The sequence below is a fragment of the Chiloscyllium plagiosum genome, unplaced genomic scaffold (assembly GCF_037043375.1).
Source record: "Chiloscyllium plagiosum isolate Xiang-an unplaced genomic scaffold, Cpla_swu_hap1 HiC_scaffold_11, whole genome shotgun sequence".
NCBI classification, from domain to species: Eukaryota; Metazoa; Chordata; class Chondrichthyes; order Orectolobiformes; family Hemiscylliidae; genus Chiloscyllium; species Chiloscyllium plagiosum.
This window is the reverse complement of record NW_028270149.1, coordinates 58,462,912-58,477,151: the sequence shown is the minus strand read 5'-3', so window position 1 is coordinate 58,477,151 and position 14,240 is coordinate 58,462,912. Positions and strand designations below refer to the sequence as shown.

The 14,240-nt window shown below is 39.2% G+C and overlaps 1 protein-coding gene across 1 annotated transcript; it reads right to left on the bottom strand.

The window, feature by feature from the left end:
• Positions 1-1,909: 1,909 nt before the first annotated feature.
• Positions 1,910-14,232, bottom strand: pin4 (protein (peptidylprolyl cis/trans isomerase) NIMA-interacting, 4 (parvulin)). Its single transcript, XM_043704565.2, has 4 exons — positions 14,073-14,232; positions 11,488-11,555; positions 6,630-6,749; positions 1,910-2,382 (listed from the first exon to the last, which is right to left on the bottom strand). Exons 1-4 carry the CDS (start codon positions 14,104-14,106, stop codon positions 2,224-2,226), a joined length of 381 nt encoding a protein of 126 aa, XP_043560500.1. The 5' UTR covers positions 14,107-14,232; the 3' UTR covers positions 1,910-2,223.
• Positions 14,233-14,240: the final 8 nt, after the last annotated feature.

The window sequence follows — 14,240 nt, the reverse complement described above, 5'->3', positions numbered from 1 at the left end:
TACTGACCACGATCTTAGGTCCGCCATAATGCTGGGGATTGGGGTGCACTTCTGGCAGAAGTCACTGCCTCCTCCCCAATGTCAGCCTCTGATTCGCCAGTATTTCTCACTGAGCAGGACGAAAGTCTCTGGGTCGTTATTCTAGAGGAGGACCTGCAGATGACCTTACCACTGCCTGATTGGTGTACAACTTGGTAGGTTTATCCAAAGAGAAGCGTGAGATCCCTGATGTCTCACTAAGATTCCACCCAAAGTTCTAAAAGATACAACACAATTTTTAAATACTTACTGCCTCTAGCTTACAGAAATCATTACAAATGCCAAGAGCAAAAGGAAATACTTCCTTCTCCTTGTGCACCATATTCCTACTTTCACCAAATGCTAAGCTGTTCATAATTCAGTTGTAATTGTAATGCAGCTGAAATCTTCTTACCTTAAATTTTGAGCCATGTTACCCTAACCCAATCAGCTTCCAGTGTCACTCCCCCCCCCTCCCCCACCAAGTTGAAGCAAAATGCTCAGCAACACAGTCTGCTTTTACCTTCTTCATCTTTATTCCGGGCCCTGGAGGGAGAGAGAATGATCGTCCATGTGCACAGAGACATGAGTTCATGGTCTTCTCTGGAATAGCAGTTTGCTAATGAACTATAAAGTCATTTTACAAGGAGAAACATCCAGATAAAGCAACATACATATTAATTGGGTGACTATTACAATCAGCGAGTGTCAATACTAAAGATTAAGCCATCTGCTGTTACACAATGAATAACTGTGTTCACATAATGAATACTTTTCACCTGTTAAACTGACCTCACACGCTTCCAATATTGTTAAATGGCTCTACATAATGAATGTTTTTCCACCTTGTTAACCCATTATCCTTGCCTGCAGCACCCCATTGTTAACCAGTAAGTTCTTATTGATCTGAGTCATGCCCAGCTGAACCTCTTATTTCAAAAAACACAGAACTTAATTCTTTCCCTGCCTGCGCTCAGCTGAATCTCGTTTCACAAAACTCAGAGCTTAACACTTTCCCTGCCTGCTTACACCCTATACACACTCTCACCAGCTTAAGTAAATATCCTCAGTCAAGCAATTGCTTACAGCTGATTTACTGTTAACAACCAATCACACTTACACAAAGGAAAGAATTCGTTCACATAGCATCGGTACGTAGGCTTACTTTGAATCCCACCATCAAGCAGTTCTACAGGTCTTTACCAGCACAAATTTCTTTATTGATTTTAATGAGGAAAGCTATGCAGCTCTACACAAAGTAATTTCTCTCCCTAAATGTTAAGACTAAATTTTAACTTGACTACTCACCAAATTCTCAACTTCCCCCTATGTTCACAGTGCACTCAATTAACATTGCAATATGTAATTATGCCCTGCGCTGTCACTGAAAGACAATTTCGATGGTATAATAACACACATTTGCAATTGAATTAAGATACTCAGTTGCCCATAATGACAGTTCAGGAGATGGTACAACTGCCTCAGTTGAGAAGAGACACTTCAGAAGTGACTTAGCAATTAAACTTGTGGCTTTCCTGCTTTGACCTATTCTATATCACAGAGCAGTTAGTTATTGAAGCAAAATGTTTGTGGAGCTTTTTGTCTCATAAAATAAAGATGGACAATAAATTTGAAAAATCATTCAATACAGTACCTTCTGCTATAATGCATGTTTCATCAACATGAATTCGTTAGAACGCGATTGTCGAATTGGCGACATTGTTTCCAAAGCGCGAACATTTAAAACGTGTGTTGTCTGTAACATGATTACATTGCCAGCACTTTAGGTGCTGTTTCTAAAGCTGTTTCTATCACATGGGCTTGCACAAGAATGCAACCAATGTGTTACAGAAGAACTGACTAGTCTTTAAATGGAGTTTACAATTTAGCAATTGTTGTTTAACTTCATGCTGTTTATTTTGGTATAATTCACCAATAATATGGAATTCCAAAAAAATACAATTTTTAATTGCTTCTCTTTGAATGAAGAATAATGGTATGCCGTAGTTACTTCTATAAGAGGGAAACAAAGTAAATAGAGGTATAACCCTTTCATGTCCTTCTTTGTAGCCAGTGAACATAAAATTACAAAGAACTGATAGCAGGCTGTCCATTGTTTGCTGTAATTGGTCTGGGGCTTCACAAAGAAGAAATTATTCTATTTCTTATCAAAAGTACAGATATAGCACTGAAAATAAATATATTTTACTTTTTTCCCTCAACCATGATGATGTGGTAACCAAATTTAGTTTTAACAGGGGGATCTGTGTAAATGGGTTTGTCTATTGTACTGTTGGACAGAGCAAAAGCAGCTTCCTGGAAGGGTCCCACCATTGAACCTCTGGTCATCCATCCTAAATCGCCCTAAGACAGAAACAATAATTTTCAATTTGTTTGCAACTGTAGAAAGAAACCATTTCTCTACATTTCTGTGCATATGTGTACTTGTATATAAAATGTCATAAGTCTTGCATGCAGCTAAGACACGAATTTGTTGCGACTTCTAAATTAACTTCATTTATTGGCTTAATTATACATGCAATATTACATCATGGACTGGGTTATAATAATTTGATTTGAATGGCAATCCACAACCTGGAGCTATTCTTGGGTGAGAATATATCAGTTTTTGCAACAGGTTTTTAACATTGTTAAAAATCACACAACACCAGGTTTAGTCCAACGGGTTTAATTGGAAGCACTAGCTTTCGGAGCTCCGTTCCTTCATCAGGTGGTTGTGAAGTACACAATTGTAAGACACAGAATTTATAGCAAAAATTTACAGTGATGTAACTGAAATTGTACATTGGGTGGCATGGTGGCTCAGTGGTTAGCACTGTTGCCTCACAGCACCAGGGTCCTGGGTTCGATTCTCGACTGTCTGTGTGGAGTTTTCACATTCTCCCCGTGTCTGCATGGGTTTCCTCCGGGTGCTCCGGTTTCCTCCCACAATCCAAAGATGTGCAGGTCAGGTGAACTGGCCATGCTAAACTACCCACAGTGTTAGGTGTGTTAGTCAGGGGTAAATATAGGGTAGAGGAATGGGTTTGAGTGGGTTTCTTTTCAGAGGGGCCTATTGGGCCGAAGGGCCTGTTTCCACGCTGTAGAGAATTTTAAGAAAAAAAACTGTGATTGTTTGTCAAGTCTCTCATCTGTTGACCATGATAGTTTCACTTCTTTCATATGTAAATCACAAAACTTTTTTAAAAAGTTACATTCTCAGGTTAACTTTAACAATTGGTGTCAGCTCAGATAAGATGTTAAGATGTCGAAGGTGTTAGCCCCCTGTGATCCCTGTCTGTGCCATATGTTTAGGCTGATTCTCATCTAAAAAGTGAGCTAACAGAGTCTTACATGGATTCATGCAGTTTTTCAGCAAAGTACAATGTAACTCTGCAAGTACAAATTCACCCCACAAATATATATGTGTGTGTCAGGGTGGGGGTTTGTGAGTGTCTGTGAGAGAGAGTATATGTGTGTTTGTGTGAGTGTAAAGTAATCTAAGTCTGAGAGGGTGCATGTGTGAGTGTGGGAGTGTGTGTGTGTCTGTAGGAGTGTGCGTGTGTGTGTCTGGGTGGGGGTTTGTGAGTGTCTGTGAGAGAGAGTGTATATGCATGTGTGAGTGTGAAGAGTCTAGTCTGTGAGAGGATGCATGTGTGAGTGTGGGAGTGTGTGTGTCTGGAGGAGTGTGGGAGCGTGTGTGTGTCTGGAGGAGTGTGTGTGTCTGGAGGAGTGTGTGTGTGTGTCTGGAGGAGTGTGTGTGTCTGGAGGATTGTGTGTGTGTGTCTCTGGAGGATTGTGTGTGTGTGTGTCTGGAGGAATGTGCGTGTGTCTGGAGGAGTGTGTGTGTGTGTCTGTCTGGAGGAATGTGTGTGTGTGGAGGTGTGTGTGTGTGTCTGGAGGAGTGTGTGTGTGTGTGTCTCTGGAGGATTGTGTGTGTGTGTGTGTGTGTGTCTCTGGAGGATTGTGTGTGTGTGTCTGGAGGAGTGTGTGTGGAGGTGTGTGTGTGTGTCTGGAGGAGTGTGTGTGTGTGTGCGCGTGTGTCTGGAGGAGTGTGTGTGTGCGTGTGTCTGGAGGAGTGTGTGTGTGTGTGCGTGTGTCTGGAGGAGTGTCTGTGTGTGTGCATGCGTGCGTGTGTCTGGAGGAGTGTGTGTGTGCATCTGGAGTAGTGTGTGCGTGTGTCTGGAGGAGTGTCTGTGTGTGTGCACGTGTGTCTGGAGGATTGTGTGTGTGTGTGTCTGGAGAAGTGTGTGTGTCTGTGTGTGGAGGATTGTGTGTGTGTGTGTGTGTCTGGAGGATTGTGTGTGTGTGTGTCTGGAGGATTGTGTGTGTGCGTGTGTGTCTGGAGGATTGTGTGTGTGTGTGTATGTGTCTCTGGAGGATTGTGTGTGTGTGTGTGTGTCTCTGGAGGATTGTGTGTGTGTGTCTGGAGGAGTGTGTGTGTCTGGAGGAGTGTGTGTGTGTGTGTCTGGAGAATTGTGTGTGTGTGTGTCTGGAGAATTGTGTGTGTGTGTGTGTGTCTCTGGAGGATTGTGTGTGTGTGTCTGGAGGAGTGTGTGTGGAGGTGTGTGTGTGTGTGTGTCTGGAGGATTGTGTGTGTGTGTGTGTCTCTGGAGGATTGTGTGTGTGTGTCTGGAGGAGTGTGTGTGGAGGTGTGTGTGTGCGTGTGTCTGGAGGAGTGTGTGTGTGTGTGTGCGTGCATGTGTCTGGAGGAGTGTGTGTATATATACAGTGCAATGGTGGTCACCCATAGTGTGACATGAACCCAAGTTCCGGTTGAGGCCCTCTCTATGGGTCCCGAACTTAGCTATCAGCTTCTGCTTGGCCACATTTTGCTGCTGCCTGTCCCGAAGTTCGCCTTGAAGGATGATCACCCGAAGATCCAAGGTCGAATGTCCTGAAGTCTTCTCCAACTGGGAGGGAACACTCCTGTCTGTTGATTGTTGCGTGGTGTCCATTCATCCGTTTCCACAGCCTCTGTTTGTTTCACCAATGTCCCATGCCTCAGGGCATCCTTGCCTGCAGCGTATGAGATAGGCAATGTCTATCTCATCAGTTTTGTGATTTACATATGCAAGAAGTGAAACTATCATAGTCATTCTAACAGATAGAACATAGAACATAGAACATAGAAGAATACAGCGCAGTACAGGCCCTTGGGCCCTCGATGTTGCGCCGATCCAAGCCCACCTAAACTACACTAACCCACTATCCTCCATATACCTATCCAATGCCCTCTTAAATGCCCATAAAGAGGGAGAGTCCACCACTGTTACTGGCAGGGCATTCCATGAACTAACGACTCGCTGAGTGAAGAACCTACCCCTAACATCAGTCCTATATCTACCCCCCCTTAATTTAAAGCTATGCCCCCTTGTAATACCCGACTCAATACGCGGGAAAAGGTTCATACTGACCCTATCTAACCCCCTAATCATCTTGTACACCTCAATCAAGTCACCCCTAAACCTTCTTTTCTCTAGTGAAAACAGCCCCAAGTGCCTCAGTCTTTCCTCATACAAAGATGAGAGACTTAACAAACAAACAAACAAACAAACAAACAATCAAGGTATTTTTCAATGTACAATTTCAGTTACATCACACTGTAAACTTTTGCTATAAATTCTGTGTCTTACAATTGTGTACTTCATAACCACCTGATGAAGGAGCAGCGCTCTGAAAGCTACTGCTTCCAAATAAACCTGTTGGACAATAACCTGGTGTTGTGTGATTTTTCACTTTGTACACCCAGTCCAACACTGGCATCTCCAAATCATGGTTTTTAACATGGGACTGAAGGAATATTGCATTTGTTCAATTAGTTTAAGGTGTCATAATAGAATGAGACCACTGGAAATTGGGAAAATGTGGCAAATCTGTCTTGGCATACTTATAGGATAACTTAGATGATAATATTTCAACTGATAAACCCATTCAAATAAAAACAAACATTCTTCAGTTTTTCAAGTGAAATATGATTTTGTTTGAACCTGGTCAAAATTTGGTATACAGTAGGTGGAAACTCCTGATTAAACCAAACTTTATACAGTTCATAGCGAACATATACTTGCTCCTTCAATAGCAGCATGAACACTACCAAATTGTCTCAAAGTAATTACATAATGCATCCAGATATCCATATTATAATAAACAAATCAATAGTTGTTCAAAAAATACTTCTACCATGGAATCATATAGGTTTAATGAAATACCAGAGGATATAATATCAAGCAAATGAAGATTACAGACAATTTGCACTTAGCAAAAAGCCAGAGTGTGGAAATAATGACAGTGTAAGAACTGCACTAAGTATCATCACCGGGAATCAATACATTAAGGTGATTTCTTCTGCACATTTGCATTTAGTACTTAAATAGAAGCAGGAAATGCTTGAGAAGCTCAGCAGGTCTGGGAGCATTTGTGGCAAGAGAAACTGAGTTAATGCTTTGAGTCCAATGACTTCTTCAGAACGTCACTGAACTTCAAATGTTGAATCTGATTCTCGCTTCACAGATCCTACTCGACCTGCTGAATTTCTCCTGCATTTTTTAATTTTTATCTCAGATTGCCAGCATCTATGGTATTTTGCTTTTACTTGAATTGCTACTTACTCCTTGCCTGGCTTTGTCTTCACTGTACTGGCTCGCCACTTCATTAAATTTCATGCCAGATTTCAACTTCTCCATAGCTTCCATGATTTTACTGTGCTTTTCACAGAGAATGTGCCTCACCTGAAACACAATAATTCTATATGAATGGTGTCCAACAGATGAGATCCATCAGGCTTTTTTGAAAAATGCTTGAATTTCTGAACAAAAGTAAATTGAAGCCATAACTTCTTTGAAAATACCTGTTAATGTATACTGTACTAAGGCTTCTAGAACAAGAAGGTTGAGGTGTGAAATTCAGTTTGTACTAAGTTAGCTGATCTCCCTGACGGTAATACAAAAAGTGTTAGAATTATTCTTAGTGTCCCAAGGTCAGGGAGGAAAAAATTTCAGCCAACGTTCTTGCCTCTAATCACTATTCTATAACCTCTAATACTAAATAAACACTAGCTAAGCACATGTACTGAGATGTTGAATGAGAACAGAATTTTCTAAATGCCGATGTATCTACCAGTGAATAATTAATACTTCATGTCATGCACAAACATTATGAACAGACAATAACAATCAAAAGAACTGCAGATGCAAAAACAGATATTGTTGGAAAAGCTCAGTATGTCTGGTAGTATCTGCAAAGAGAAATCAGAGTAAATGTTTTGAGTCCGGTGACCCTTCCTCAGAACCAGAAACGTTAACACTGATTTCTCTTCACATGTACTGCCAGACCTGCTGAGCTTTTCTAGCAATTTCTGTTTTTGATTATGAACAGTCACTTGGATCAGTCATCAAGATCAGAATGTAACAATCAATATCTTCAAGAGAGCAGAGCATTGGCTCGAGGGATGTGGATCACATCAAGGTAGCTGCTCTGCTACTTAATCAGATGACCGATTCTGCCCTAAGCCAGAATCAGGTCATCTATGAATGATTTAGCACCAGGCTCCCTACGAACATGCTGTGCATTTACAGGAGAGAAGAGATAGAAAGGAAAAACTAAACCCAGTGACTTAAAAGTGTTATGTTTCTATTCAAAATAAGCCAGGGCATCACAGATTTCAATAACAGTTAAGGGCAAAAGAAAGATTTGCATATATGTTGCATCGTTCATGATCACCAGTTGTCTTAAAATCTATTACCAGCTATTAGCTATTATTGATACACAACTGCAGGGTGACCAGGACTGGGAACTCAATACTCAAGGACATTCAAAGAATGGAATGAGTAGGTAAAAAGGAAAAGAATGCGGGTAGTATACTTAATAAAGGAAGGTAATACTGTGAGCATGTTATGGGTCCAGAACATCATAATGTGAAATTTGTTTGTGGAAATAAGGAATGATAAGGAAAACAAGTCATGAATGACAATAGTTGATAGGTCTGAAAGAGTGGCTCACTGTAGGATAAAGTATAAATCAGGAACTAATTTAGGTGTGTGAAAGGGGCATTATAATTGTCATGGGGTATTTTTAATCTGCATATTGGCTGAACATATCAGATCCTGGACATATCAGATCAGCAAGGGTCATATGGAAGATGAATTTATTGACTGCATCAGCAATTATTTCTTAGAACAATATGTTATAGACCTATCTGGGACCAGGCCATTGTAGATTTAATAATGTGTAATGAGATATCATTAATGACAGATCTCATAGTTAAGGATACTTTAGGTGTTAGTAATCGCAACATGACAGAATTTCAAATTTAGTTTGAGGGAGGGCAACTCGATCCTCACACAACTACCCTCAACTTAAAAATGGCAAGAAGATGGTTGTCTAAAGCAGGCTGGAAAAAAAGACTGGGGCATGTCAGTGGATGAGATGTGGCAGATGTTTTAGCAGATATTTCAAATCGCTCAGCAAAAATTAATTCTGTTCATAAAGAAGGACTCAATGAGAAGGATGAACACACAGTTAACAAAGGCAATCAAGCAGAGCATCCAATCAAAAACGAAAGCTTACAAAGCAGTGATAACTAATATTAGCTGGAGGATGGGAACTTTCTTTTTGAGGAACTGACAGTGGATTGGCTAAAAGCTAATAAAGGAGGAGAAAATTGATTACGGAAATAAATTGGCGATAAATATAAAAACAAACAGAAAGAGCATCTACTGGTGTATAATTAACAAACAAGAATAGTTAAAATCAGTATAGGACTCTTGGGGGATGCAATAGGTGATAAATAACGGGGAAGAGGGTCATGGCAGAGGAATTTTTTCCATGAGTCTTCATATAGTGGGTGACCCAATAAACATCCCAAAGAGAACACATAACAATATGCTAACTGGAAGATTGATCATATAACAGTCTATCACAAGGGAAAAGTATTGGACAAGTAAATTAGACAAAAGGTGGACAATTTCCCAAGTCCTAATGCTCTCTAAGGTTTGAAAGGAAAAAACAGACGGATTTGAGACATTGGTCAAAAGATTCCTGAACTCTCTGGATTCCATAAGGGTTCAAGGGGATTGAGAAATGGTTAACGTGAAGTACCCATTCAAGAAAAGAGAGAGACAGAAAGAGAGTGAAGCCATAGGCTAATAGTCTAACATCTGTCATTGGGAAAATACTACAGTTTGTTATTAAGGAAGAAATAACAGGACAATTAGAAAAGCTTATCACAATCAAACTAAATTAACATGGTTATGTGAAGGGAAAAAACATGTGATCAAATCGTTCGACTTGTTGCTGGAACAAACAGAATTGATAATGGGAACTGTAGGTGCAGCATATTTGGATTTCCAGAATGCTTTCAATTGGTGTCACATAAAAAACTTATTGCCCAAGGGCTCAGTATTGGAGTTAATGTACCAGTATGTAATGGGGATTAGTTCACACACAGAACATCGCGTAAGAATTAATGAATTTTTTCAGGTTGGAAAGATGTAACTAGTGAAATTCTATAAGGATCACTCCTAGGGCCTTAATTATTTGCTATCAATATTATTGAATTGGAGAAGAGGCAGAGCATAATATATCTAAATTTGCTGATTATAAAAGTAGGTGTGAGGGCATATTGTGACAAGAACATAAGCGATTTGCAGGAGGATATAGACATAAAGGCAAATACTGCATATGCTGAAATTTGAAACAAACATAGATTTTGGACAAACTCAACACAACTGGCAGTATCTGTGGAGAGAGAAACTAAGTTAATGTTTTGAGCCAGGTATGATTCTTTTTGGTTGAGTGGACAAAACTTGGCAGATTGAGTTTAATGTAAGGTTATGTACTTTGTTAGAAAGAATCAAAAGGCAGGTATTATTTAAATGGAGACAGAATCCAAAGAAATTCCAAAACATAGGGACCCGGGTGTTTTTGTGCATGAAATACAAAGGGTGCAATATAGGTGCAGTAGTAATTAAGAAGGCAAACAGAATTCTGGCTGTTATGCAAGGAGGGGAATTGGAATTTACAAGTAGGGAGGTCTTGTTACAGTTATACAGGGTATTGGTGAGGCCGTGCTCGGAGTAGTGTGTACAGTTTTGGTTCCTGTATTTTAAAAAAACTGGTTTTGGAGGCGGTTCAAAAATGATTCCTTTGGCTGATTCCTGGGATGAAGGGCTTCACTTATCAAGGCTAAACAGCTGAGGCCTTTAGTTATTAACATTTCGAAGAATGATCTTATTACAACATGTAAATTATAGAAGACGAGGGCCTGTATTTAAAAATGAGATACAATGCAATTTCTCTTCCTGGGGGTAGTGAATATCTAGAATTGCTATACTCTAGAGACCTGTGGATCACTAAATATATTTAAGGAGAAGATAGATACATTTGTGAAATATCAGGGAGCTGAGGGCTGTCACAGAAGAAACATTTCAAGACTTATGGATATCATCTGTCATCTTACTGAATGGTGGGGTGAGTTTGAGGGGTCAACCTTATGCCAACAGCTATGCCATCATTTTCACACTAATTCCCTGCTTAGGTATATTAAAATAATCCAATCCTGATTCTTCAAAATTGTTCTTGGAGAGAAATTTAAGTTTCTAACAATTTGGGCTAAATATCATAAAGATGCAGGCAAGTAAGAATTTAGCGCTTATAATTTGAAATAATCAGATACTTCTACTAAAAACAAACTGTAATATATTTTTACACCATTAACATAAGAAAATGCTTTGCTTTTGTTTCTTCTGGGCTGACAGCATCATTCGCAAGGCAAATATTTGCTGCCATTCCTATTGGCCTTGAACTGAGTGACTTTCTAGACCATTTTCAGATGGCAATTACGATTCATTCATATTGTTGCGGGTCTGACATCACATATAGTCTAGATCAGGTATGGATGGCAGTCTTCCCTCATATATGACACCAAAGGATGTCAGTGAACCAGATGTGTCTTAACAATAATTGATGATAGCCGTCATGACTCTTACTGAGAGTAGCTTCATGTTCCAAATTTGTTAATTGAATTTAAATTCCATCTGCTGTCCCTTTTGCATTACCTTGGTTCTGTGGATTACTAGTCTAGTGACATAACCACTGCACCACCTTGCACAGCAGAGAATTCCCATCAAAAGATCTTACAATAATACATGTCACTTTTTGAAAATCTGTTTTGCAATCAGATTGTGGAATTATCCTGCCAAAAACATCAGCGTTAATACTTTTGAAGTTGCTAGTGGTTCAGAGAATAACGTATACGCTGATATCAGAGCTGTTTTTAACCCTCCCTCATTTAAAAAAAAGTTTATTCTCAATGTCTACCATGAACCATCAGGAAACTCAGGACCCATTTGAATTTAACATTTGCCTAGCTAATATACTTCTTCCTGATGTGGTTACTGAACTAATAATCTACAACATGAAGTAATAAGGGTATTACCAAAGAAGCCAATTTACCCTCTGATCTCTTACCTTCACTGCATTACCCCCTTTGGATCCTTTTTCTTTCTTATCAGTATTATCACCACTGGCTGCAGCACCTTAAATATACAAAAATGGAAGAATTTTCTTTGTTTTCAAAGTAAATGCATTGGTAATCCATAATTCAGTTCATGGTTGCACGATATGGAGCTTCAGCAACATGTTTTTGGAGTATTTTATTATTAAAAAACTAAGATATGATTCCCAAAAGACTAAACAATAATAAAAGCAAAATACTACAGTTGCTTGAAATCTGAAATAAAAACATAAAGTACTAGAGAAACTTAGTATATCTGACTGCATTTGTAGAGAGGGAAACAGAGTTAATGCTTCCAGTCTAGTATGATTCTTCTTTGGAACAGATTTGAAAAAAAGAGTTCTGAAGAGTTCCAAAGAAGTCAGACCGTACTTGAAACACTAACTCTGTTTCTCTCTCCACAGATCCTGCCAAATCTACTGAGCTCCTCAAGTTCTTACTAGCATAATAACTGGCTTGCCAATCTCAACAATTGATAAACACCTCACTGTCATTATGTCCATGGGTGAAAGTGTTTGGTATTGGGATTCCTTTTGCATACTGAGCATATAAATTAAAAAAAAAAGAGACAGATTCAGGCAATCATTTGGGTCTGAGAAGGTTGTAGGGGCAAACTTTCACAAAGCTCTAAAGAAGAAATCAGGAGGGGGAATTAAGAGTTATTTTGCTTATGTCAAGCAAAATGCATAGCTTGTTTATTTCCTTGGCTTTATTACTTAAGGACAAATAATATTGGTTGAATTAAGAGAATCTGAAAATAACTATTAAGCTGTATGTTCTCCTAACATGAAATAAAGCAGCTTAATAATTTATTTCAGGCAAAATGCTTCTCAAGTTTACATTCAGACATATTTGGCATCTTACAAGAAAAACAAAGGGGTTATGGTTCAGTTATACAGGACACTTGTGAGACTACATCTGGAGTTCCATAAGTTGGCCTCCTTGTTTAAGGAAAGATACAAATTCAGAGGTTTATTAGATTAATACTTCAAATGAGAAGATTGTCTTATGAAGAAAATTTGGTCTGGCGAGTCTAGTATCTCCTGGAGTTTACGAGAGTAAGAGGCAAATTGATTAAAACATGAAGATTTCAAGGGGTTTTGACAGAGTGGGTGCACAAATACTTCCTCTTGTGGGAGAATCTAGAACTAGGGGCAACTATTTAAAATAAGGTATTGTCCATATAAGACAGAGATGACATGATCATTTTTTTTGGAGGGTCATAAATCTTTGAAACTCTCTTCCTCAAAAGGCAAGGGAAGCACAGCTCTTGGAAATTTTTGCGGTAAAGATGGATAGATAATTAATAAGTGGACGAAAGGTCATTGGGGTAGGCAGAATTGTGAATTGAGATTGAAATCAGATCAACCATGATTTTATTAAATGGTGGAGCAAGTTTGTGCTGCCAGGTGGCCTATTTCTACTCATAATTTCTTTGTTTATATGGTGTGTGAATTACATGTATATCCATTTCAAAGTGGTAGCCAGTACTAGTGTTAAAACTGGCATCACACTATGACGTAAGTAGATTCTGGAGTATGGAATGCTGGACTGAAAAAAGTATAATTGATCTTGGGATACAATTCTCTGGATGACGATAATCTAGTGTTATATGTTTTCAATAATGAATTTTAACGTGCCACACCAAACAGTGAATGTAACTGGGCAACTTGTCACAAAGGAGTCACAAAGCCAAATCTCTAATTTTGACCCAATATCTTGCATGTGCATTTTCTGGCAGTAAGCATTCTGAAGTGGATTAAAAAAACAAAACTGTGGAAGTTCTGATGATGAGTCATTCGACTTGAAATTTCAACTCTTCTCTTCACAGATGGATCCAGACCTGCTAAGTTTCACCAGCAAATTGTGCTTTTGATTGCCCAGTCTTCCATGCTCCCAAGTTGTACAACACCTGAGCAAATCTTATCAGCCACCTGACTGCAAAATCAGGTCATGGGAGAAACTGAAAAGTTTCTGACATATGTAACATGATGTTGCAACCTTGTGAAGTAATCTGGAACATGCTCATTTAACAAGAAGTACAAATGTACTTCATCAAGGACTGCACAATTCAGTCCCTAAAATAAGATTAACCCTTGATAAGTAACTATCTCCAGAGTGTGCACGTGGATAAAATAATGTTGTTTATACGGCAAAACACAATTTCCTCTTAGTAAGCATACTTGCTGCCGTGAGTCAGCAATCTCTGTGACACCAAAGAGTAGGAGAATTAGTTCAATTTATTAAAATCAGCCCTTGTACCAGAATTACATAAACGTCCCTTTGGGCCTACGCTTTAGTGCAACATCAGTTGCTAACACTGGTGAACCAATCTTTCTTTTCCTCCTTTTCTTTAATTACATAATATCCCCCTCTTCAGCTTCAGTTACGCGAGCATCACTCGCTGTTAGGAACCAGTGAATAACTCCAAATGAAACTAACATTCATTTCTATCCTTTTTCATTTACATTTGCACAACAATATTTAAACTTCAATTCCGAGGAATGATACAGTCAGACAATGTTTAAAGTGAACACACCTTTGCCACCCTTTGACTTTCCTTTCGGAGGCATCTCAGAGAGAGAGAGAGAGAGGAGTCAGACACCTGCCGCCTGACCAAAGGCCCACAGAATTCGAGCTGTCAAACGGCCCAGCGGATTATCAATTAATCCTCGAACGAGATGGCAATGTCCAAGTTTTCACGTTG

What these genes read in the sequence shown, in the direction of transcription:
- pin4 (XM_043704565.2), bottom strand. Translation starts at nt 14,106, where the DNA reads ATGCCTCCGAAAGGAAAGTCAAAGGGTGGCAAAG. An exon ending in AAAGTCAAAGGGTGGCAAAG is followed by an intron (nt 11,556 to 14,072) that starts GTGTGTTCACTT and finishes TGTATATTTAAG; the next exon opens with GTGCTGCAGCCAGTGGTGAT. An exon ending in AAGGGGGTAATGCAGTGAAG is followed by an intron (nt 6,750 to 11,487) that starts GTAAGAGATCAG and finishes ATTGTGTTTCAG; the next exon opens with GTGAGGCACATTCTCTGTGA.